A 26756-nucleotide genomic window follows, 5' to 3' on the forward strand; every position below is an offset into this window, starting at 1 on the left:
GCTAAGTCAGCCATGTTTGTACTTTTTCACTGTTCTTATCTATGTTACCTCTGTGTTAGATAATACTCACAGCTTTTTATTGGATGAGCTTCTTGGCCTGCTTCAGGGGTCCTGGGTCATTCTTCTGCTGCCTTAGATAGATGGCTTAGTTTGTGGTCCAGATAAAGAAGTTCCCCCTACTTGAACCTAACCTAAACTTGATATTGATAAGTGACCCTTGGGGCGGCCAGGTAGCACAGCAAGTAAGAGCACTGGCTCCAGTGTCGGGATGACCTGGAGATCGAATCCTGGACTCAGACACTTAGCACCCACCCAGAAATTGATCAAATCCAGGCTCAGATACTCAGCACAACACCCAGAAATAACTGGCCTGTAACCTTGAGCAAGTTACTTAACCCTGATTGCTTTAAAAAAAAAAAAAAGATAAGTGACCCTGAGGAGTTCTCCACCTTGTCTGAATCTCATTAATCAGGAAAGCCCTCTCCTACATTTGGCACCAATCACCTATTCTCAACCAACTTCATTCTTAAGGTATTTGATTTTGCCACTCAAACCCCAGCTTTGAGCCTGTTTTCTCCCTTCCCCTCATGCTGGATGAGTTTCTTACATTCATGGGGACAAACCTCTTTCTGTTTATATTACTGTATACCTTGTGTTTTTATGCTTTTATTTGTATGCTATGTTGCATAATAACAAAGTTTTTGTTTATGTCAGTTTCCTTATTACCAATTTCCTGGAAATTCTGGAACCCAGGTCTTTGCTTTAGTGAGGCCAACTAAAAAGCAAGTGGCACTGTTTTACATATTTTTGCAAATCTCTTTCATATCTGGAGTAATAGAAGATAGCTGTATTCTCATACCTACTTCTGCATTCAACCCATGTAATATGTTGTTTTGATTTAAATATATGAAGATAATCCAGCCTCACACAGATATCTAGTTGGAAAAAGGAAGAGTATTTTAGGCAAATAGCATCTTCATATTATTTTTAAAATAGTTTTTGACCTCTTGGATGTCCTGAAACACTCTTGGGAACCCCCAAACACCAGTTGGACTGTATTTTGAGAACTGCTACTCCACAGAACCTCTACTAGCATATCCATGGGAGTCTGTTCTTGTCCTTTTCTGCTTAATGCTTGTATCAATGAATTATATAAAGAAAAAGACATTGGTGACATACTTATCAATTTAAGTATAACATGAAGCTGGGAAGGATGGATAATATGTTAGATTGTGGAATCAAGATCTCAAATTTCCTTCAGTTAGGCTCTAAAACTAAACTGCATAAGTACAGGATTTGTCTAGACCACAGTCCTCATGAATAAAAACTTTAGAAGGCTCTAATTGAGTGCAAATTTAGAATAAGTCAACAGTGTAATACAGCTGACAAAATTGCTAATCTGATCTTGAGTTTCATTAGTACAAGTATAATTTCCACAGTTAGGAAGATACTACTTTATTCTGAAGTGGGCCAACCACATCTGGAGTATTTTTAGAAAGACATTGACGAATAAGATTGTATCCAAAGGAGAACAATAATGATCAGATTCAAAAATAAGGCAATATGAGGAATAGTTGGAATAACTGAAGATGTTTAGCTTGTGGAAGATAAAAATTGGGCAAGGGAGAAGAATGTGATTCTATCTTCAAATATTTGAAAGACTTCCAATATTTGTCATGTTAGATATATGTTTTACTCATTATGGTTCCAAAGGGTAAAAACTAGTTCCAATAGGTTAAAAATTATAAGGCAAGCAGATTTTTGGCTCAATATAAGGAAGAACTTAATCAGGGTGGTTCAAATATGGAATGTACTGCCTCATGAGTTTACTGCAGATGCTTTCCTAGGCACTGGATTTACTAAGCACTTGGGGAACCTTATAGAAGTCATTCATGCATCAGGTAGAGGTTGGGCTTGCTGACCTCTAGTATCCTTTCCAATTCAGGGATTCTAGGCAGGATTGTCTTAAGGATGAAGAATGGCAATCATCATAGGAGGTCTGTTTTAAAGGTATCATTTAGTTTCTAACTTTAAGCGTTAATTAGCTTCTAACCTGAGTGTACATTTGCTTAAACATAAAAGAAAAAACAGCCATTTAAGGGAAATGGAGCAACAATCATTGTCTAACCTGTGACAGAAAATTCTGCAAAAATTATATTCTCAGAAGATGAAATGTTGAATCCTTACAGTGGTTTTCTTTTGGTCCTATTTTAAAAAATGTAAATTACATAGATTTTTCAATGGAAATACACAAATTTTATCCCGTCTCAAACTATATTCATAGTAACTTGTGCCATAACAGACAGACCCTGACATCCATTTGTTCTGCTTCCCTTACCAGCTTACAAAGATCGCTGTTTCATGTATTCTCGAATAGGGGGTGTCAGATCTCTTCAGAAACATTCAGAAATTCTACCTGTGGAGGACTATGACAACACTTTGATATTTGAAGCCAGGTTTGAGAGTGGTAATCTGCAAAAGGTGGTCAAAGTGTAGGTTTTAAAATTCCTTTGATTTGAGGAGCTAGGACATCATCTAGCTTTGGGCACTTTTGGAACAGTAGGATTTTCAGTGACTATTGCAATGGTCTACACATGTTAAAATCAAATTTCCCAAAGAGTATTTTGAGTCAGTCTGTCAATAAACATTTATTAAGCACCTACTATGTGCCAGGCACTGGACTATGCCCTGCGGATTCAGAGAAAGGTAAAAGATAGTTCCTGCTCTCAAGGAGCTCACAGCCTAATGGGGAGATAATATACAAACAACTATGTACAAACAAGTTATATTCAGGATAAGTTGGAAGTGATCAACAGAGACAAGGTATAATTAAGAGGGACTATGAATATTATTATATTCCTATAGAGTGGGATTTTAGCTGGACCTTGAAAGAAGTTAAGGAAGCCAGGAGATAGTGAGAAGGGAGAGCGTTCTAGGCATGGATTTCAGCCAATTAAAATATCCAGAGTCTAGAGGTGGAATGTCTTGTTCAAGAAACAGCAAGGAGGCCAGTGTCACTTCTTCCCAGAGTATGTATGTAAAGTACAAGAAAACTGGAAAGTTTCAGGGGGAGATTGAGGAGCAGGAGGTTGTGAAGGGCTTTAAATACCAAAGAGAGGATTTTTTAATATTTGATCCTGGAGGTGATAGGGAGTTACCAAAGTTTATTAAGGAGGAGGTGGTGATGGTGACATGGTCAGACCTGCTCTGTAGGAAGATCACTTTGACAGCTGAGTAGAAGGTGGATTAGAGTGGGGACAGACTTGTAACAGAGAGACCAACTAGTAACTTCTTAAAATAATCCAGGTAAGAGGAGATCCAAGGCCTGTCACAGGGTGGTGATGGTGTCAAAGGACTGAAGGAAGCATATATGAGAGGTGTTATAAAGGTAAAATTGGCAAGCCTCAGCAAGAAATTGCATCTGGGGGATGGGGGGGGGCAGGGTGGTGAGAAAGATTCAGGCATTGAAGATGATACATAAGTTGCAAGGTGACTGGCAGGATGGTGATGTTCTTGAGTAAAGAAGAAGGGTTTGGGGAGAAAGATGATGAGTTCAGTGTCTGACATGTTGAGTTTAAGATACCTAAGGGACACTCATTTTGAGACGTCCAATAGACAGTTGGAGACACAAGACTAGAAGTCAACAGAGGTGAGGCGTCAGCATAGAGATAATGAATCCATGAGAGCTAATAAAGTCACTGAGTGAAATAGAATAGATAAAGAGGAGAAGAGGATCCAAGATAGAGCCTCCTGGGAAATCCATGGTTAGTAGGCATGATCTGGATGAAGATCCAGCAACTTAGAAGGAGTGATCAGATAAGTAGCAAGAGAACCAGGAGAGAGTAGTGTCATAAAACCTAGAGAGAAGAAGCTATCCAGGAGAAAAAGGGTTATTGACAGTGTCAGAGGCTGCAGAAAAATCAAGAAGGATGAAGATTGAAAAAAGCTTTTAGATTTGGCAATTAAATCATTAGTTATTTTGGAGTCGTAGTTTTGGTTGAATGATAAGATTTGAAGTCAGATTCTGGACTTAAGAGAGTAGGAGTAAAGGAAGTGGAGGAACCTATTATAGGCAGTTTTTTCAAGGAGCTTAGCCACAAAGGGAGGAGAGAGATAGGATGATAGCTAGGGGGGAAAGAGTTCAAGTGAGGGGTTTTTGATGTTGGGGAAGATGATATGTTTGTAGGTATTTGGGAAGCAACCACTAGACAAAGGAGAGAATGATGATTAGTATAGACAGTATAGATGATTATATAGATATATATGAATAGTATAGATTAGGGATGATAGAGGGGACAGTCCTCTGGAGTTCTGATTGAATGGGATCACTTTTTCACATGGAGGGATTTGCCTTGGCAAGGAGAAGGATTACATCTTCATGTGAGAAATGGGTGAAGGAGGAGATAGTGGCAGAAGGCATCTGACTTATATAAGATGATGAAGAGGGAAGGGGCAGCTCTGGGCAAATAATCTAAATTTTTTTCAGTAAGATATGAGACTCTTCTCACCTGAGAGGGTCAAGGTAGGGAGAGGCATGGAAGTTGAAAGAGGAATTAAAGGTTTGAAAGGGCTATTGTGGTGAGTGAGGTTGTGATTTAATTAGGGAGATGTAAAAGAATTGCCTTGGTGAGGACCTGGTTCAACTTATTATGTCGTGTAAACTTATAGCAGACCTCACTAACAGAGTTTCATGATGTTCTCTAGCTTTCTTCAGTAACACACCTGTTTCACCAGTTCCCAGCTTTCACCTGTAATGAAAGCAGTGAAAGTTAGGAGTGATCCCAGACTAAGAATTGGCAGGGCAAGAGTATCAGTATTGGGGGGCAGAGGACTCAAGAGAAGAGTACCCCCAAGAGTTGAAGTGGTTCGCCACGGGGTCAAGGTGGGGAGAGAAGGAAAGTGTAGCTAGTGCAGGGGTAGCGAACTGAAGTGTCGAGGGGTTGGAGGTCATGGTGTAGAGGAAGAACAGGATTTGGAATGCAAAGCAGGAAAGGCAGAAAAACAATAGATTGTCATCACATAAGGGAATTTCATAGTTCTAGAATATGAAGGTGGAGCATTTCAGGGATGAAAAGATTAAGGATATGAGAATCTGTGTATATGGCTGAGCAAGAATGAAGAAGTAGGTCATGTGAAATGAGTAAATTCAGTTGTGAAGTTAGGATGCTTGAAGGAGTGTCAGTATGTATTTTTGAAGTCCTCTAGTGTGAGGGCAGGAGTTGAAGAAAAAAAAAAAGAGACTGGATCAGGCACTGAACTCAATAAGGAAAGGAGAGTGACCTAAAAAATAATATACAACAGCTACCATATTTGGATTGGGTGGTAGAGAGGGACTGAGTCAGCCTCAAAGCTGGAGAAGTTGAGTGCTGGTGGTAGAGAGAAGTGGCAGTGGTAATCAGGAAGTATTCCAACTCCCTCACCTCAACCAGTGAATTTGGGGGAATGAGTAAAAGTACAAACATTTCTGGAAAGAGCAGGGAGGGAGGCATTGTCATAAGAAGGGAGCCAGATCTCAGAAAGAACCAGTAGATAGGAGTGGGAAAGGGAAAGATTTAATTGTTTGTTGATTATGGAACAGGCATTTCAAGGAAAACAATGGAAGGGTTAGGTAACTTCAGAACACTGGGGCAGGAAGTAGGTTAAGATGAAAGGAAATAAGTAAACAGGGAGTAGAGGTGGGGAATGGGGTTTGAATGATGCCAAATTCAGGGTCAGAATTGCTGGGACAGGAGGGAGGGTATGATCAGGAGTGCATTTATTAATCATTGAGGAAAAAGTCTGAAAAATTCCATATACTAAATAATTTGTACTCTCAGGATACCAAGCTACTCCGAGAAGAGGAAACAAATATAACTAAGTAATATTGCCTGTGAATTACTAAAAGAAAAAGTTTCCTCAAAATGGCTCTATTTTGCCCTTATAATGCAAAATCTTTCTGTAAGTATATGTGCTAGTGTTCCTGTTAACCCCTATATACATACATAATACACAACATATACACATACACACACACCTGTGGGACTAAGCTTTTTAATAATTTTGCTTATCAATTTATACCAGAAATTTCTTTTGATAATAAACCAAAGATATGAACTAGATTTTTTTAAAGCAATTTTAATTATCTTCATCTAAAAACATTAACTGGGTACCTACTAGGTGCCAGGCCAGTACATCTTTTCTCAAAATATTTACTGTCTACATAGAAGCTACAAAATTATATAAATTTTAAAAGGTGGTACCTCTCCTCAAGGAGGAATATTACTAGATATAAAGCATGAAATTATGAGTTTTTAAAAATTTCTAAGAGCTTTTTTTTAAGGTTCCACAAATATAAGCTAACAAAGGCTAGACAGAAATCTGAAGAAAACAATTCATAGGATAGGTGTAATCAGAGTGACACTTCCTTTAGTCCCAGCACTTTTTTAGTTTACTCATTTAGTAAACTTGGGAAACTTGGTTAAGATGAACATTAGATATTTGATTAAATACCCAGTTTTTACTTGTTTTCCATCTAAGCACTATTCAGAGACAAGGGAATGTAAAGATATCCTTAAAAACTGTGCAGCAGATGCATCAAGCTCTCCCCAGTTATGAGCCCAAGTGTCTACCAAACAAGAGTAAAATGCAGCTAGGAAATGTTTAACACAATAAATAAAAATATAATACAATACAGATAATGATAATTTGTAGTTTTCTCAACCAATATATGATTGCATGGATGATCTGTTTCTATTTAAGTTCGACACCACTGCTGTACAGAATAAATGGTCCCTACAAATTTTACCATAGGACCTTTGTAGCTCTCATCTTTTGTAGGTACATATTAGAATACACTGCCTAAATTATAGTTTATACAACTGAGTCCACCCTGCAAAAATCTAGACGTTTATAGGTAGGAGTTAAGCTCTTTCTTATTTGCCTATGCCAAATGCTGCTTATAACTTGTTTTTTTTTTCCCCTTCCTTATATTAGTACTGATCATGAATATCAGTTGACTGTGCGCCCTGACCTCTTCACAAATAGACACACCCAGTGGTATTACTTTCAAGTGACCAACACTCAAGCAGGTATACCCTATCGTTTCACCATTGTCAACTTCACTAAGCCGGATAGTCTGTACAATCGAGGCATGCGCCCACTCTTCTACTCTGAAAAAGAGGCCGAGATGAACAGTATTGGCTGGCAGAGAACAGGAGAACAAATCAAGTATTACAGGAACAACATAGGGCAAGAGGGGCGTCAGTTATTCTCTCTTACATGGACTTTCCAGTTTCCATATGACAAAGATACATGTTACTTTGCTCACTGCTACCCATATACATATGCCAACCTGCAAGACTACCTTTTGGGTATCACTAATGACCCAGTCCGGTCACACTTTTGTAAAATCCGTGTGTTGTGCCACACACTTGCAAGGAACATGGTATATGTTTTAACAATTACCACTCCTTTGAAGAATACTGAATCAAGAAAGCGTAAGGTGGTGATTTTGACAGCAAGGGTACATCCAGGAGAAACCAATAGTTCTTGGATCATGAAAGGCTTCCTAGATTACATCCTAGGAGATTCAAGTGATGCCCAGCTGCTCCGAGACACTTTTATCTTCAAAGTGATACCTATGCTGAATCCAGATGGTGTGATTGTGGGAAATTATCGATGTTCCTTAGCTGGACAGGATTTAAACCGTTGCTACACATCTATCCAAAAGGACTCTTATCCTTCTGTTTGGTACACCAGGAATATGATCCGTAGGTAAAATAAGCCTCAGTTTCCTTAGCAATTCTGGTCACCTTCCATACAAGTATTTCTTCCTTTAATTCCACTTAATCATTTGTTAGATTTCTTGAGAAGGTTCATTCATGACTGTTATTCATGCTAGTCAAGTTTTTTTCCTTGTCATTAACTACATTTCTTCCTAATCTCCCTTGCCATATTTATTCTAAGGAACTTAAATCCCTTATCTATGAGAAATAATTTCATACTATAAGAACAGTCTCCATTTCCATCATTCTCCAAATCAATAAACGAAATCCTAAGTAAGAAATACTTCCTGAGTAGTCAGAAGCCATGTACCCACAGCCTTGACCTCTTTGTAACTGGAAACCTTACTGCAAACCATAAGAATTCTGTTTTGGGGAAGTGAATGATGGGAAGGTTGTTTAGAGCCATCAACCAAGTGTGAAAAGGATCTCACTCTCATATTTAATAGTCACAGAAATTCAAAGAATAGAACTGAAAGAAAGATGATTTGCATTTCTGGAGAACTAAAGGAAGGAACTTTAAGTCCTTTAGGTTTGAAATGATAGAAGAATTTAGGCTCAAGTTCACTGGGGAGCCTGTCGGATTTCATGAATTCAGAGAAGAAAGTCAAAAGTTTTTAGAAGGGTTTAGGGCATACTTGAATTGTACAAAGGATACCCGTGGCCTTTATTTTGGAGGAGTAATTATCGGGGGTTCTATGATCCCACTGTAGTCCCTGCCTTCAAAAAAGTTTACACATCTGGGACTTTAACAGAAAAAAATGGGCTTCCTAGTTTTGAACATGACAGAGAGAACTTAGAAAAATTGTCTTAACCTTATGCGAGCCATTGAAAGTTTCTTGGTGTTTCTTAGTTTGCTTTGTGAGATGGTCAGGGTGGGAAATAAATTGAAATAGCAAGGACAACTTTTCTTTTTCTTCCTTTCTTTTTCTTTTTTTTTTCTTTTTGGAGGGGGAAGGTGGGGCAATTGGGGTTAAGTGACTTGCCCAAGGTCACATGGCTAGTTTTGTGGTAAGTGTCTGAGGCTGGATTTGAACTCAGGTCCTCCTGACTCCAGGGCTGCTGCTTTATTCAGTGCACCACCCAGCCGCCCCAAGGACAACTTTTCAATAGTCTTCACATGAAAATTTTATTTTTCAAACATTTGTATAGGCATATAAATTGGGAGTAAGTAATTGATAATGATAATTGATGTGCAAGGAGGGAGAAAAGGCAAGAATACAGTATTTGGAGTTGGGGGAAGAAGAATTGATAAGCATTTTTATAAGAAAACTTTTAGAACTACTTCCATGTGATCAATATTGTTATTAAATACTGAACTCAGCAATGCTGCCTCATTTCAGAAGAAACATTACCTCTCTAGCAAATGAAGAATTGAGTGAAGGAAGGGACCTTTAGGTACAACACAAGAAATGAAAATAGTAAGATTTCAGAAACTTTGTCTTAACAGATTTATATCAATATTCAAGTTAAAAGTTAGTATGATACTTATTCAGGGTGTATTAGTAAAATTAATATCTTAAAACATAATTGTACTTTACACTAATCAAAAACTTTCTCATATCATAGAGTTTTGTCTTTTTAGACTACTAATAGTATAGTAGTATTATTAAGTGACAAGGTCTAAGCCCTATCCCTGTTAACTAACACTTACTGGCTCCATTTCCATCTACTACATGGAAACACTACAGCAGGAGACAGTTTCCAGTTTGGGATTTAAATGTAGTGTTAAGGAGTTTTTAATAATGTGATCCTCATCAATTGGATACTGGGATAACCTCTACAGCCTATTATAGTTCTAGCTCTATGATTCACTCATTCTTTGATCTTTACCTTAAAAGTTGCTTTAAAAAAAAGTGGTCTAACTATATGCCTGACAGGTGGTTATCTAGTCTCTACTGGTGGGGAAGCCCTTGCATCTCAAGGCAGTGTATTCTACTTTCAGACAGCTCTAATTGGTAGGGAAGTGTTTTTTTTCCCCTTTATATAGAACTTAAAGTCTACCTCTATGCAACTTCCACCAGCTTCTCCTAATTCTGCTATTCTGGGGTTTAGAAAAAGAAGTTTGATCTCTCTTTCACATGACAGCTCTTATTTTCTTCAGACTAAGCATTCCCAATTCCTGCTATTAATAGTTCAGCCCCTTCTCCATCTTGGTTATCCTACTCTGGACAAACTCCAGCTCTGTCAGTGTCTTTCCTAAAATGAGGTACTTAGAACTGAATCGAAAACACTACTATAGAGGCAGTCCAAACGTACTTAGTTACACTGGGACCATCACTTCCCTCATTTGTTTACTGTGTTTCTATTGATCTAGCCTGGGATTGCATTAGCTTTTTTGGCTGCTAGACCAAATATTTTTCTATTTGTCCTGAGTTTTTAAAAAATCAGGACAGTGTCCATATTCATTCCTGGTACATGGTAATATGTGAAGCAAATGAGTGACATAGATATTAATAAGTACTATAAGATCAGATGAGGGAGAAATCCCTGGACTGAAGTGATCAAGAAATATTTATGACGAAAATAAGAAAACTGGATCATGAAGGCTGGAAATAATATTCAGACTGATAGAGAAAAGGGAAGAAGTAATTCCAGATGAAGGTCACAGCATGAGCATAGGCTCTGAGGTTGGAATAAGCAAGATTAGCTTGTGGAAAGCAGTGATCAAGAGTAATGAGAGAAAGGTCATATAGGAAAGTAGTGAAATTAACAAATCTGATTAGAACCGAAAATGAGGGAAAGGCTTTGAATGCCCTGTTAAAGAGTTTAGACGTTATGCTTTAGATGACTCTAAAGGATTTTTGACACAGCATGATGAAAATATTTTATTAGCAATACATAGGATGACTTGAACTAAGGTGCTCTTAAGAAAGAGAAAAATCAGAAAGCTTTGAGTACCTTTTTTGTAGACTTTTTTTGAAAATCAAGTGACCTTGGTTCAGTACATAGAAGAAAGCCGAAGAGGCAGTGTTTTGGCTATCACTTTTCCTTTCTCTCTCTCTCTCTTTTTTTTTTTTTTTGCTGTTTGGAGGGCAACTGGGGTTAAGTAACTTCCCCAAGGTCACATGGCTAGCGTGTGTGTGTGTGTGTGTGTGTGTGTGTATGTGTGAAGTGTCTGAGGCCGGATCTGAACTCAGGTCCTCCTGACTCCGGGCCGGAGCTCTCCTTACTGTGCCACCTAGCCTCCCCCCTTTCTCTTCTTTGTAGATTAATGGAAGATCGGGAGATTCTCCTATATTGTGATCTTCATGGCCACAGTAGAAGAGGGAATATCTTCATGTATGGCTGTGAAAATAGTGGTGAAGATAGAGAGTTGTGCTTAGAACAACGAGTCTTTCCATTTATGCTGAGCAAGAATTGTCCAAATAAAGTAAGTATGTCAGGTTTTCTTTACTATTCTGGATGTAACCCATATTGGCCTGATTAAAAAAAAATTTAATATATTAAATATTTTATAAAGCTCAATATTTTTCAGGACTCATAGAGAAAATTTAGGAAGATCCATTATATAGCCAAAGTTTTAAGAATAATAAATTAGAATGGGAGAATAGACCAATCATCATTTCCTTCAAACTTAAAAAGGTTTTAATCCTTTTATTCATTCAACATTTAACTATTTATTAAACACCTATTTTGAGGATACAAAGATAAAAATGAAATAACCCTTGCCTTTATGGAATTTACATCCTCCTAGAGGAGACAACATAGACATAGTTGATATAAAATGCATATGAAATAATTGGGGGAGGGAGGGAGGAAGGTAACTGTGAGGATCAGAAAAGGCTTCATGTAAGAGGTGACACTGGAGATGAACCTTGAAGAAAGCTGGGAATTTTAACAGGGGAAGGTGAGGAGAGAATGCATTCTAAGCATGGCAGACAGTCTGCGCAAAGGCACAGAGATGGGAGATGGGAGAAGGTATATCATGTAAAGCTTGTTTGGCTAGAACAGAGTACATGAAGAGAAGCCATTCAAAATCTCACTGGAAAGATAGGTTGGAGACATTGTAAAGGGATTTAAAGTTTAAATCCCCTTTAAAAAAAACTAGAAAAGTTTGTATTTTATCTTAGAAGCCATAGAGAGTCCCTAAAGCTTTTTGAATAGGGCAGTGATCTGCCTAGTGGTATACTTTTAAGATTACCAGTTTGACAGCTATGTGGAGGATGGAGTGGAAAGAGAATAAGGGGGACCAATTTGAAGCCTATTGCAGTAGCCTCACTGAGGAATGATGAGGGCCTGATGGTTGAATGGCTGTTACTAGCTGAATGAGTAAGAGGGGGGACAGATATGAGAAATGTTGTGGAGATTTAATTGATAAGACTTAGTATCATATTGGATAGAGGCAAGAAGAAGGAAGGATATAGGAGGAAGAAGTAATGGCTAATGTGATGATTGCTTCATACCTCTTACATGAACATAAAGGCACCTACTTATTCCCTGTGCTGGCTCACTAAATTGATTATAAGCATTAAAACACATTTTAAATATTGTACACTTATAACGTAGTTATTGTCAAGACTCAAGGAACCAAAACAATGGTGGTGCCCTCAGTAGAAAAAGAGAAAATAGAGGAGTGAATTAGGAGGAGGGTAGAAGAGAGCCAAAAGAGTTGTGTCTCAGGTTGAGTTTAAGTTAACCATGGGACATCCAGTTGGAGGTGTCCATTTTGTTGTTCAGGAGAAAGACTAGGACTGAATGAATATATACTTCTAGGAGTCATCTGCCTAAAGATGATAATTGAATCCATGAGATCTTATGAGATCACCAATAGAAAGGGTGTAAATAGAGAATATAAGAGGACCTAGAACAGAACCTTATTGATGTTAAAATTAAATTAAGCATTCCTAAAGAATTACAATAGTTAACCTTCACTGACACAAAAATGGAAATCCCTAGAGCACCAACCCTCGATTCAGGACCTGAGTTCAAATCTGGCCTCACACACTGTACCAGCAATCTGATATTCACAGCACCCACAGCAGCTATGAATATGCCGATGTCGTCATTAATCACAAAGTGTAACAGGCTCTCCACATGGAGGACAGAACCAAAGCATTTATTCAAATATCAGAAAACCAAGTCTCAAAACCAGAAAGTCAAAGTCATTGCAGTAACCATGAAGTTGGTACACATAGTCAATGCAGCAAACACCCACATTCCCAAGCTTTAAAACAAAACTGGCTCCCTCAAGCAAGGATCCTCCTCTCCTCGCTCACTGTAGCTGCCCAGCCTCCACACTGCGTGCTCCCAGCAGTTCTGGCTCCCAGCAGTTCTTGTTCCCAGCTGTTCTGGCTGGCTCTCAGGAGCTCTCAGCAGCTCTGGCTGGCTCTCAGGAGCTCTCAGCAGCTCTGTCTGGCTCTCAGAAGTTCTCCAGCTCCTAGCTATCCTCAGAAGTTCTCAGGATCCTAGCAGTTCTCTCTCTCTCAGCAATTCTGGCTTGGGCTTTTCCTTACATATGGTATTAGCTCCTCCCTGTTCCACCCCTTGGGTTACATCAGAAACTTCCTCTCACTGTGGGATTCACAAATTCTGGATCTTAATACTTGATACAATCATGAACTTGAAACAAGGTGCTAAGTACCTGTTTGATTGCCAATACAAGGGGCATGGAAGATCTTCAAATCCCATTACCATTACAGACACTTAGCACTTACTAGCTGTGTGACCTTGGACAAGTCACTTAACCCCAATTGCCCTGCCCTCCTCCCTCCAAAAATACAAACAAAAAAAAAACTGGAAACCCCAGTGGATCTCTCACTGAGATTCTGAACTACTTTGCTGAATGTGCATATGAAATATCGTACATATAGATACATAAATATCTACACAGTCAGTTCTGCTATAATTTGACACCTACATTGCCAAAAAGCACTGAGCTTTGCAAAATTGCACAATAAAAACTACAGAGCTTATGGAGGGAAATGGGGATAAGGGCACAATGCTCAAAAACTTTGTAAATGACACATTTTAAAAAAAAAGATAGGAACCTAACAAAAATGGTAGCATAATTTTATACAGTGGATAAAAAAATATAAGTGGATAAAAAATTCATAAGTACCACAATAAATACTGGTCTCCCATCCTCAGGAAGCAAGTTGGGCAGGCCACAGGCTTGGTCTTAAGATCCCTGCATCAATGGCAGAAAGGGGAGGGCGGGGAGAAGGTTAGAAGGGAAGGGAGAGGGAGCACCTAGGTGGCACAGTGAATAGAGCACTGGCCCTGGAGTCAGGAGGACCTGAGTCCAAATCTGGCCTCAGACATTTTAACACTTACTAGCCGTGTGACCTTGGGCAAGTCACTTAACCCCAATTACCCTGCCTTCCCTCCTCCAAAAATAAAAAAGGGAAGGAAGGACCAGCTCTTCTCCTCTGTCCACAGCTCCTACTACCCCAGAAGTTACAAATCAATTTGACACTTTACCTTCACAAAGAACTGAAGTTTGCTTATATAAGTGAACATCAGAATGATCATACCTTGTGAGTTATTGTAAAGTAGTGTTTTTCTCAGTTATCTTGCTGTAACTCTTGGAAGAAATCTGACAAAAGCAAATTTTGTCAGATTTGCCAAAAATCAAATTACGCTCACAATGTTTCCTAATATATTAAGTTGGAACAAATTTGCATTTTTTAAACATTTTGATTGTATATAGTTTGAACTCCTAGTTAGACAATTTCCTTAGCCAATTCAGATCAGCAGCTATTCTGAAATTTAGAGGCTTAGAGCAGGACTTCCTAACCTTTCTTGTGTCATGGAACCCAATCAGGCAAAACTTACAGACCTCTTCTTAAAATGTTTTAAAATGCATAAAATAAAATACATTGAATTACAGAGCAAACCAATTATATTTAATACGATTATCAATTATTTTTAAAAGTTCACAGACCCCAAGTTAAGAGAGTTTTAGAGAGTTTCCTGGGGCACTGAGAGGTTAGATAACTTGCCCTGGGTCATACAGACAGTATCGGACAAGACATGAACCAAGATCTCTGTAGCTTTAAGGCCTGCTGTCTGTCTACTACAGAATACTGGCTGTCATGTGATATATATTAAAATATATATTCATGCACATATATGCATACATATATACATAGATACACATGTGTGTTTGTATATAATGTTAACCAAAAACAAGGACATGGGATGGCCGCCTATACCATAGTACCTCACAGTTCTCACGTGGGCATTTGGGCACTTACCCTCTGGGCTAGCTTACTATATTGACCATAAGCATTAAAATCTGTTTTAAATATTATTTACTTATGATTTGGCCATTGAAAAGATTCAAGGGATCACAAACTTTCTTTAAAACTGTTCCTGAAGGTCGAATGAGAATTACCACTTTATGCAAATTTTTCATTTTAACCCATTATCCCTAAGAATCATTAGTATGTTATGTGTTTCTTTTTCCAGTTTTCATTCTCAGCTTGTAAGTTTGATGTTCAGAAGAGCAAAGAAGGGACAGGAAGGGTAGTTATGTGGAAAATGGGAATCCATAACAGCTTTACCATGGAGGCTACTTTCTGTGGCTCTACTCTTGGTAAGACGATGTTCCTCACATAAGTGTCATAAACTTAAACATTGTTAAAATATGAAAACAAAAGTGGAAGTTAATCTATCAGTGAATTCCTTCTAAAATGTATCAATAATTAACCAGTCTTGTCAACATGATGTACTATAATACAACTGCTATAAGGTCCATTCTATGATTATATTGCCACATTCTTCTCACGGAAAACTTTTAGGCTTTTAAATATAATACCAATAGCTGGCATTTCTTTTAGTTGTGCAAAGTACTTTATATTTTATTTAATTTGACCCTTAAAACAACTCTTGAAGATATAGAATATTATTATTCTCATTTGACAGAAGAGGAAACTGAGGATACGGGTTTAGGGACTTGTCTAAGGGTCACACAGCTAGTAAATGTCTAAGGCAGGATTTGACCTATCCACTATGGTTTTATTGCTCCTCTTACATAGGTATATTGAGTTTATGATTTTCATGAGCACAAGGAAATAATAGAATATATGCTTACTATTTATAAGACAATTAGTACTATAAAGAGACAGACTTTTACTAAAATGGCAATATTTGAGTTTGTTTCTTTAACCTATAAAAACTATGTTCTGTTGTTTTTTGTTTGTTTTGTTGTTGGGTTTGTTTGGGGGTTTTGTTTGCTTGTTTTTTGGACCTACCATGTCATCAGTGTTTGGAGCTCCATCTGAGGAACTTGTTATATACCAGTGCCTAGGACCATGGGCTCAGTGACTCACCTACAGTCCCATGGAGAGTATATGGGAGAAGGACTCAAACCTAGTCTTCATGACTTCAAGACCAGGTTTCTGTCCACAATGCCATACTGCCTCTCCTGTTCTGTGTTCTATGGTATCAGTTAAGAAATCTCTGTTATTTAGCATATCATAAAATAACTTGGTCCATGTTAAAATAAATTTCACATGATCAAGAATGTGATAGTGTGAGGGGCGGCCAGGTAGCACAGCGAGTAAGAGCACTGGCTCCAGGGTTGGGATGACCTGGGGATCGATTCTGGGCTCAGACACTTAGTACCCACCCAGATACACCTGGCCGTGTAACCTTGAGCAAGTTACTTAACCCCAATTGCTTACGGGAGGCCAAGTGGCTCAGCGAGTAAGAGCACTGGCTCCAGTGTCAGGATGACCAGGGGATCAAATCTGGGCTCAGATACTTAGCACCACACCAAGAAATAACTGGCCATGTAACCTTGAGCAAGTTACTTAACCTCGATTGCTTTAGAAAAAAAAAAAGAATGTGATAGTGGCCACTCCAATTCTGATAAATACTCTTCTTATGGAGATGATCCTGAGATCTCAAAAGCCATATCATCAGAGTTTAAGCTTAAAAAAAGAGGTTTTACCGGGTTGGAAAGGCTTCAGTTATAAATCTATATCTCTGTTGCCAAGCCCCAGCCTCTCAAATTTGGGAAACCACATCATCACTTCAGCCACAATATGATGAATGTTTTAGTCACAGTAACTATTCCAAAGTATCTGTTAAGTTATAGAGTGACTGCAGTCTTGACTTGGTGGAGTGTCCAAGGGAAGAAGGGACTTAAAGTATAAGTACACAGATAATGAGATAAACATATATAAAATATGTGTGGCAAATGGGTATCTGACATCTGGTACTGGGAACCCTTTCTCCTTTAATAGCGTCCTCATACAGTTTCCCTTAGATGCAGACCTCTGCTGATCCTCAAGGGCCTGTGACTTTCTAGTGTCCATAGCTGCTACTTCTCTATACTACTAGGAGTCAAACTCCCCAGAACCATTTGTCCTGAGTGGATCACTCTACTCTTAATGAAGACAGTTCCATTACTGTAGGTCTCATTTCCCTAAAACCATAACTCACAAGACTCCACCAATGTTTTTAACTTTAATAGTCAGGGAACACAATCAATTTAAAACAAAGGTATTTAACAAAATGTCATAGTAAATAAAGTAGCAAAAAATTTGCACCATAAACTTGAAGGTGTACTCTCCCACAAATACACACATCAATGAGAAGTGAGGACACATGTATTTTCCTGATGCTTTTTTTTTTTTAATTTAAAGCAATTGGAGTTAAGTAACACAGCCAGTTATTTCTGGGTGTGTCGCTAAGTATATGAGCCTGGATTCAATCCCAGGTCTCCTGACTCTGGGGCCAGCGCTCTTACTCACTGCACCACCTGGCCACGCCCTTCCTGATGCTTCTTGTCTGGGTTCTTGTTAGCTGAACACATCTCCAGGAAATTGTTTTGCTGAATGCTGCTTTTCCTGATGTGATATTGATCTCTCTGCCTCTAGGCTTCTAGCTTGATATCCTTTGTTATCTACTGCTCAAGGAAAGAACAGATGTAGCCTTGTTCTTTTAGCTTAAAGTCCAAAAACTTTTTCCTGCTATTATTTTTCTTTGAAAGGCAGAAGAACCCTTGTCTTGGACCAGAAAAATGTTTTCCCTAGGGTTTTCTTATTTTCGTCAAAGTTTTGACCAGGGTGGGGAGCCTGCAGCCTCTAGGTCCTCAAGTATGGCCCTTTGAATCCAAATTTCATAGAACAAATCCCCACTTCAGGACCTAGAGGCCACATATGTCCTCAAGGCCTCAGGTTCCCCACCCCTGTCTCTTAACCAAAGCTCTTATCCCTATTACAAGATTCTAAGCTGAGACATCAAACTCTTTAAAACAAAGGGTCCTTCCAGCTAGTTGATGCCCTCTCACTCAATTATTTCTATTTTTCTTTTTTCTGGGTCGGGGCCTAAGTCTTATCATTCTTCCTATCAAAATCAGAACCCCATCCACAGCAAACATTCAAACTTCAGGGAACAGGAACTAATTCTCAACGCATCTAGGAGGCTCAAAAGAGAAAAAATAAATTTTCAAAGTAAAATATATACAAGCTACATATATATATTATCTTAATGTACTTATAAAGTACTTTGCAAATATAAAATTATGTTTGTTAATAATGAACCATTTTTCTCATAGAAGCATTTTCTCCCTACTCTTTGCTCAAAAATATCTATTAGAGTTAAGGACAGCAGTTAGGCACACTGTGTGTTGCTTATATCTATTAACCAGTTTTCCCCAGATTATCAGTATGGATCACCTATACATGTACGTATCCCTGTTCAGCTATTATATATTCCCAGCTGCCTTCCAACATTGTGTTTAGTCAATTGAGGAGAAATAATGAGATATTACACAAGTACTCTGGAAATCTGCTCTACCTATTCCTTGTATCAGGGAAAGAAACCAAAGGAAAAAGTTCCTTGGAGGCAATATAATTTATTTATACTATTTTTTCTGCTACTAGATAGGCTTATGAAATTTAATTCTCATGAGTGTATAAGCACTTTGATTTTTTTTTTTAGGTAATAGACGAGGCACCCACTTCAACACAAAAGACTTGGAGTCTATGGGATATCATTTTTGTGATTCTCTTTTAGACTATTGTGATCCAGACCAAACAAAGGTAAGAAAAGTTCATGAAAACATGAATCATAACAAAGTTTATTTATTAGAAAGAATGACCTTGTTTATGGTGATATATTTCATTTAGTAATCAAAAAGGACTCAGTGGGAGTTTTCTTGTATCTCTAGATACCAATCTAATAAATTCCATTATTTTTATTAGTAGAGCCCTGGTGTTTTAAGTCATCAGTATGTACATAACAATAAGGTCCAAGCATGTACATCACCTGAATAAAGAAGTTCACATAAAAAAATGGAGGGAAAAGGAAGGAATTACCTTTTGCCATTATGGGTAGACGCAGAATTCTTAAATAAGGAATAGAGGTCATCATAAATGACTAAATAAACATTTTTATTACATAAAATTTAAAAGTTCTTGCATGAAGAAAATCAATGAGGAAAGAATAAGAAAAACTCAAGTGGAAATATTTTCATCAGTCATCACTGATAAAAAAAAGTCTGGTATGAAAGACATGGATATTTGACATAATCAGAAACCATTCTCCAAAGTGACAAGAGATTATTAACAATTTTCAAATGGTATTGTAAATGTAAAGCATCATATGAAAATATGTTCCAAGTCATTAATAGTAAGAGAAATGCACATTAATACAACTCTGAAATGCTACCTCTTACATTACAGTTTAACAAATATAATTATTTTTAAAAACAGGAAGTCAATGTTGGAGGGAATGTAGGAAGATAATCATACAGTTTTGGTAGAGTTGTAAGTTGTTCTAACCATTCTGGGTATCAGTTTGGAATTGTGCAAGAAAAGTTACTAGACTGTTTATAACCTCTGGCTCAGTGATCCCATTACTGGGCATCTATCCTGAGGAAGCCAAAGTTCCCCTCCCCCCCAAAAAAGAGGTATGTTATACACACATATGTATATGTACCTATACATATACACATATTCAAAGCAGCACTCTTGAATACTATTGTGCTATAAGAAACGAGGAGCAGATGGTCTTCATATTTACCTGGAGAGGCTTATACAAACTGATGCTGAGTGAGAAGAGTAGAACCAGGAGAAATTTGTACACAATTACAGACACAACGTATGTGTGATGACCAACTTTGATAGACTGGACTCTTCTCAGCAATGCAGTGATATAAGGCAATCCCAAAAGACTCATGATGGAGAGAAATATGTGCATCCAGAGAAAGAACTAGAAAGAACTGAGTTTATATCCAGGTGGAAGCAAAATACCTGATCTTTTTCCTTCTCTTATTTGGTTTTATGTCCTCTTTACCATTTTTCAATCCATCTGATACAATCCATCTTTATAACCTGACTAATGTATAATGTGAAAGTATTTACAGATCCTATACTTGACTATATGCCGCCATGGGGGGAGGGGAGGGAGGGGGACAGAATGTGAAACTCAAGGAATTGTGGAATTGAATCCTGTAAACTAAAAGGAAACAAACAAATTAATTTTTAAAAATTGTATTGAAAAAAAAAGCAGCACTCTTTATAGGAGCAAAGAACTGGAAACAAAGTGAGTATCCACCAGTTGAAGAATTGCTGAAAAATTTGTAGTGCATATAATTGCAACAGAACATTATTATGCACTAAGAAATGACAGGTAGGATAAATTCAGAGAAACTTGGAGACATTTTTATGAACCAATTCAGAGTGAAATAAGCAGACTCAAAAAGAACAATGTACACATAGTGACTAGAACAGTGTAAATGAAAAAGCAGCTAAAAATTCTGAACAATTAAATTAATAATACTCCTAGAAAACAGATAATGAAACGCCTTCCTCCTCGTGGCAGATTGGCAGGATACTGCTTAGAATATGGTATACATTTTCAGATACAATTTACTATACTGGGTGTTTTTGTTTAATTATGTTTTCTGTATTATAAGAGGTGGCTCAATTAGAATCAGGCAGGGGTAATATTTTCAGGGATGATTATGATATTAGAAAAAGACATCAATAAAAACTTACTATTTTCTACAACCAAAGAGAGAGCTAAAGTGAGAACCCTGATGAAATAGTGACTTCTACTATTAACCAAAATTATAATTTTTTCTAGTATTATCAATGCATGAAAGAATTAGAAGAATTGGAGATGCAGCAGTCAGGCATAACAAACTCAGATAAAATGCATTATGATTCAGATGCTTCATTCATAGATACTACATTGGATCTAGATTCTAGGTAAGTTGAGGTTACAGAGACAATTGTGATAGATTCAGGGATTTTAAGGAATACAGACAAAACAGGGCTTATTGATAGTAAGTAAACTACCAATGGAATATGTATTTATATAAAACATGTACTTATATAAAAAGGATATCAAGTATCCACTGTCCCTGAGTCCCCACTTCAACCTGATTTGGGAAGTAAAGCCACAAACTTCCAGTACCAGTGATGTAATTTGTGTTAAAAATTGTAATGTACTATATAGTAATCATCATTAACATACTACCAAACTCAGAACTTTCTTGGATAATAATTTCAGGGGAAAATGAATTTAATACTTAAATCTTCAATAATACATACTTTCCTTTTTTGACCAACCCTAATTGTCTTTTTTAGGTTACATTTTTCCATACTGATCTCTCCTACATGGTATTACAGGTACCTAATCATAAAAATAATCACTTTACACTTGGCATGTACTGCCAGTTGAACTTCTAATCCATAAAGAACTCAGTTCAAGTGCCACCTTCTTCATAAAATATTAGAATATGTTCTATCTGGAGGGACCTTAGTGAATATAACTAATCCCATGCCATCATTTTATAAATGAGGAGTTTGAGGCCTAGAATTAGGTGATGTGATTTCCCCAAAACCACACAACTAGTAACTGGTAGAACTTAACCATAACTCAGATGAGGTCTTGACATGCTAGAATGTTGGACCATATTTAATAATACAGAATTTAATAGAGATCAATATAAAGTCTAACATTTAGGTTCAAGGAAATCAACTTCACAAGTGTAATGAACGGTAGACAATACTTCATATGAAAAGATTACAATTTACCATAAAATAATTCCTATGAATTTAGTGCCAAACTCAAAACTCCTTGACCATAATTTCAGGGAAGATAATTTTTAATAGTTAAATAGTTAGCTATCCATGCTATCTATTTTTATCTAGCCTTATTAAGACTTTTTGTGGTTGTATTTAGCCTGCCCCAGAAACAGCAAGTTTTTCATAATGAATACAAGAGCCAGTCTCAAAACTGGGTTCAAAACTTGCCTCTGACATATAGTGGCTGTGTGACTCTCATCAAGTCACTTAACCTCCCATTACCCCCAGGAAACTCTTTAAAACTTTGAGTTACAGAGCTGTTGACCAGCCAATAAAATTGCAGGTCTCATCCAAGGAGAGTGTCCAGGATTATGGTAGATGATAGTCATTCTGTATTATGTCTTAATCACATCTAGATTATTGTGTTCAGTTAAGGTACTACAATTTAAGAAGGAATTTCTAAATTGAAGATTATCCAAAGATTGTGATAAAGATCGTGAAAGGCCTAGAAACCATGTCACATGAGGGTATTGGTTGAAGAAACTGGGAAGGGAAGGGAAGACTTAGGGTAGGACATGATAGCCTTCTTCAAATACTTGAATGACTATCTCATGAAAGAGAGATTAGACTTGTTTTGTTTGTACCCAGAGCGCAGAATTAAGAGAAATGTTACAAAGAGACAATTTTATCTTGAAATAAGAAAAACTTCTTAACAACTGTAACTATTAAGAAACAAAATTGAATGCCTTGGGAATTAATATATCTCCCTAAAAAGTTGTCTTCAGGTAGCGGTTGGATAAATACCTTACAGTTATCAATTCACCTCTGTCACTTCTACTTATACTGCTGAACAGGGCTAAAGAAAGTCTCACATCCGTGGTGACTGGAACTAATACTGATTTATATTACCTAATCTCAGCTGGGCCATTGATGCAGCAAGGCCATCGTTTTCATCTCCCTAAGTTGATGTAACTCTCCACAATGGCTGTTCCAAACTTTCTTTTCTTTCCTAAATGTTCCAACAGAATCCACTTCTTATACTCTCTCAACTCATGCCTTTCCTTCATACTTTTACCCTGCCCCCCGTTGAAGTTTTCTGCCAAAGACTCCTCTTCTCCTTTCTTCTTTATCTCACAAGTCATCTGATTAAAAAAGTGACTTTTCCTCACCAAGGCCCAATTCTTTTCTTGTTCCCTTGGTCCTAGTATTATACCATTTTCTCTCTGTTTACTGTTTACTTCTGTGTTACCTTAGAGACATCCCCAAGTCTCTCCCATTCTCAGAAAAAAAAAAAACTAGATCCTACAATCCCTGCTATTGTCTTACAACTTTCTTCTCTTTCTCAAACATACTCCTGGAAAAAGCCATTAGCATTCATTCCCCCCATTTCCTGTCCTTTTCCTTAACCCTGTACAAATCTGGCTAACAGCTTTATAACAACCGAAATGCTTTTTCCAAAATTACCAATGATTTCCTAATCACCAAATCGAATAGCCTATCCTTAACACTCATCCTCTTTGAGTTCTCTGTTGCATTTGAGGTCACTAACCATGCCCTCCTTCTGAATAATTGTCTTTTTTCTGGGTTTTCAGAATACTGTTCCCACCTACTTTTCTTCCTACCCGGGTGGCCACTCCATGGTATCATTTACTGTTTCATTATCCATGCCATGTGAATATATCTCAAGGCTTAGTCCTAGACCCTCTTCCTTTTTCTTTCCACACTCACTCTTGGTGATCTCTTCAACTCCTGTGGATTCTATTATCATCCCTATGCAGATGATTTCCAGATCTTTACATCCAGCCCCAGTCTCTCTTCTGAGTTCCATTCCTGCAATGCCATACAATCTGCTGAACATTTCAAACTAAACATGTCCAAAAACTTCTTTCTTAAACCCACCCATCTTCAAAACTTTGCTATTACTGTCAAGGTCACTACCATCATTCCATTCACTCAGGGTAGCAACCTCCCTTTCATCCTCAGATTCTCCTTTTTCCCTTACTCCACATATCCAGTCAAGTGCCACAACTTGTCGTTCCTATTTTCACAAAGCCTATCATGTGCATCTCCTCATTTCTGCCTGCAAAGCCACCACCCTAATTAATTTACTCATCACTTATCTCCTGGATTATTGCAGTAGCCTCCTATTTGGTCCCCCTGCCTCAAGCATCTCTACATACCAAGCCACCCTCCTCACAGCTGCCATAATGATTTTCCTAAATCACAGGTTTGATTATGTCAACTCCCTGCTTACTAAACTTCAATGGCTCCTTTTGCTTCAAGAATTCAATGTAACTTCTCTGTTTGAAATTGAAAGCTCTTCACAACCAGCCCCATCCTAACTTTCTAATTTTTATTCCCTTTTTTGCATCATGTAATCCAGATGTGGATTACTCATTGTTCTACACTCAATACCCCATCATCCATCCCCATGCCTGTATACCTGTATACCTCTATACCTGTAATGAATTCCCTTCTCATGTCCACCCCTCAGGTTCCCTGGTTTCCTTCAGGATTCAGATCATTTGCCAACTTCTTTATAAAATTCTTCTTGGTCCTCCCACCTAGTAGTGCACAACCTCCCCAAACTATTTATAGTCATCTCATATGTATGCTGTATCTAATTCTGTGTGTTCATAGCATCTCCCCGTGTAAGAAAGTAAGGACTAGTACATTTTTGTCTCTGCTGATCTGTTTTAACAGATAACCTTATTCATATACAGTTTGGATTAGATGGTCTCTGAGGTCCTTTCCAATTCTGGGATTCTCCAAACCAAAATATACTGATTCCAAGTCTTCCTACAGGCACCCATACAGTCATGCTATTTACTTCCTCCTCCAAGGAGACGATGATGATGATGAGCAATGTTAATAACACCTTACATTTATATAGTGTTTTAGGTTTTCCAAGGTGTTTTTAAATGCACTGTCACATTTCATGCTTACATGAACCCTGTGAGATAAGCTAGTTAAGGATTACTCCATTGCCACAGATGAGGGAATTAACATTCTAAGTTATTAGGAACATTGACTATGGCCACACAGATAGTAATTGTCCAAATCAGTAATGGAGCCCAATCTTCTGACAGTCCCTCCAGGTTTTTTTCACTCTCCTAGATAGCTCTGGTATCTACTTTGCTGTGAATGATTTTATTTTCATTGTATTATTTTTACCACGGACATAGGAAATGAATGGTTTTGTTACTTTATTTAAAAAAAAAAAAACTTAGGCATCAGTAAACAAGGAAAACATTATTGGAATTGAAGTCTTGCTAAAAATCATGCCACTTTTGAATACCCATTTTCTATATACGTAGAACTTTATTGTCAGTTATTGCTGCCATTTCCCAGATGAGGTGGGAAAAATATCAACAAAAAGTCTTACCATCTAAGCAAAATGTTTTTGCTTTTTCCTAGTAGTGATGAATCTGACATTTCAGAGACCAGTGAAACTTCAGCTTTTCTCAAAGGAATTTCCCAGGTATGATTGATTTGTATTATTTGGTTACTCTTTTTCTCTCTTTATTTTCTAGTAGTCATCAGTGTTGTAACTGTCAGATTCATTAAGTAGTTTTCATCTGCATAACTGCCCAACAACATTCATTGTTTACTATCATCTCATACCATAACTTTTTAGTCACATTGATAGAAATATAGAGTTCAAAGAAACCTTAACAATCATGTATTTCAACTCCCTTATTTTAATGATGATGATAGAGAAGATTCTAGAAAGATGGCAGAGTAGGTCAGAAAATTCCAAGCTTTCAAGATTTTCCCCCTCGCAAGAGATGAAATAGTGCATCAGGGTGAATATTGAGTGGTAAAAATAAATAAGAGCAGGGGCAAAACAGGGGTCCTTTTGGGACAATCAGAGAAAATGTGAAGAAAAATCCCAGGACAAGTTTTGGTCCCTGTGAAGAGTAAACACCTCCAGGCTAGCTTCCCTTAAACAACAAGTGGCAAGCCCTGGGCTTAGCTGGACTGGGAGGCTACCCCAGCTTCAGCCACAAGAACTTTTACTCCACGGGCAGTGTCAGGGAGTTGGGCATCAGAGCTGGGGAAGATTAAGGGAGCCTCTATTGACAAAGAACACTAGACCCAGTTGTGCAGTGGAAATACAGAGAGAGGTAAGAAGGAACCAGCATACACCTGGTGAGTGCAGAAGCAGTGAGGTGGGGACACTGGTGGCTGTGGGCACTTACAGGAGCTTGGAGGTCTTAGTTTTGGTTCCAGGCCAGAAGGAGGATCTAAAAGGGAAAGGCACCATCTCCTGTACCCCAGGACTAGAGGTGATTACAAAAACTAAGCTACTACAAATTTAAAAAAATTCACAGGCAAAGGAGAAAAAAATCCAATCATAGATGATTACTATGGGAATAGAGAATACTAGGGTTCATCTTCAGAGGAGGATAGTGAAGCAAAGAAACCCTCTTCTACCCCCGAAGAATAATATCAAATAGTCACCTGCCCAAAAAGAATTCCTAGAACAACTTAAAAAAGACTTTTAAAATTAAATGAGAGAGACTGAGGAAAAACTAAAAATAAATAAATAAGAACAGCAAGAAGATTATGGGAAAAAAAAGTCAACCAATTAGAAAAAGAGATCCAGAATCTTAAGGGAAAAAATGACTCCTTGAAAATCAGAATTGGGCAAGTGAAATTATGAGAGATCAAGAAATAATAAAACAAAATATAAAGAATGAAAAAATAGAAGAAAATGTGAAATATCTCATAAGAAAAACAATTGATCTGGAGAACAGATGAAGAAGAGAAAACACAAGAATAATCAGACTGCCTGAAAGCTATAATAAAAAATCTTGATACAATAATACAAGAAATAATTAAAGAAAATTGTCCTGAAGCATTAGAACAAGAGGGAAAAGTAGAAATAGAAAAAATCCACCAATCATGCCTAAAAGAGATCCTATGAGGAAAACCCATGGGAATATTATAGTCAAATTCTGAAACCCACTGATCAAGGATAAAATATTATGAACAAGAAAAA

General features: G+C 37.6%; 1 protein-coding gene across 1 annotated transcript in view; it reads left to right on the forward strand.

Annotated features, from left to right (window-relative positions):
• AGBL3 (AGBL carboxypeptidase 3) overlaps positions 1–24765 on the forward strand; it is a 49992-nt gene extending 25227 nt beyond the window's left edge. Inside the window, exons 8-14 of the mRNA XM_069087278.1 lie at positions 2342–2492; positions 6973–7752; positions 10971–11133; positions 15174–15300; positions 18657–18757; positions 20805–20929; positions 24750–24765. Of these exons, the coding sequence (XP_068943379.1) occupies positions 2342–2492; positions 6973–7752; positions 10971–11133; positions 15174–15300; positions 18657–18757; positions 20805–20929; positions 24750–24765 (1463 nt within the window). The remainder of the gene's footprint in view (positions 1–2341; positions 2493–6972; positions 7753–10970; positions 11134–15173; positions 15301–18656; positions 18758–20804; positions 20930–24749) is intronic.
• Positions 24766–26756: the final 1991 nt, after the last annotated feature.

This window comes from Petaurus breviceps, unplaced genomic scaffold (assembly GCF_028583685.1).
Source record: "Petaurus breviceps papuanus isolate PSGF00001 unplaced genomic scaffold, PetGlider_PUasm1.0 181, whole genome shotgun sequence".
In the NCBI taxonomy this organism is placed as follows: Eukaryota; Metazoa; Chordata; class Mammalia; order Diprotodontia; family Petauridae; genus Petaurus; species Petaurus breviceps.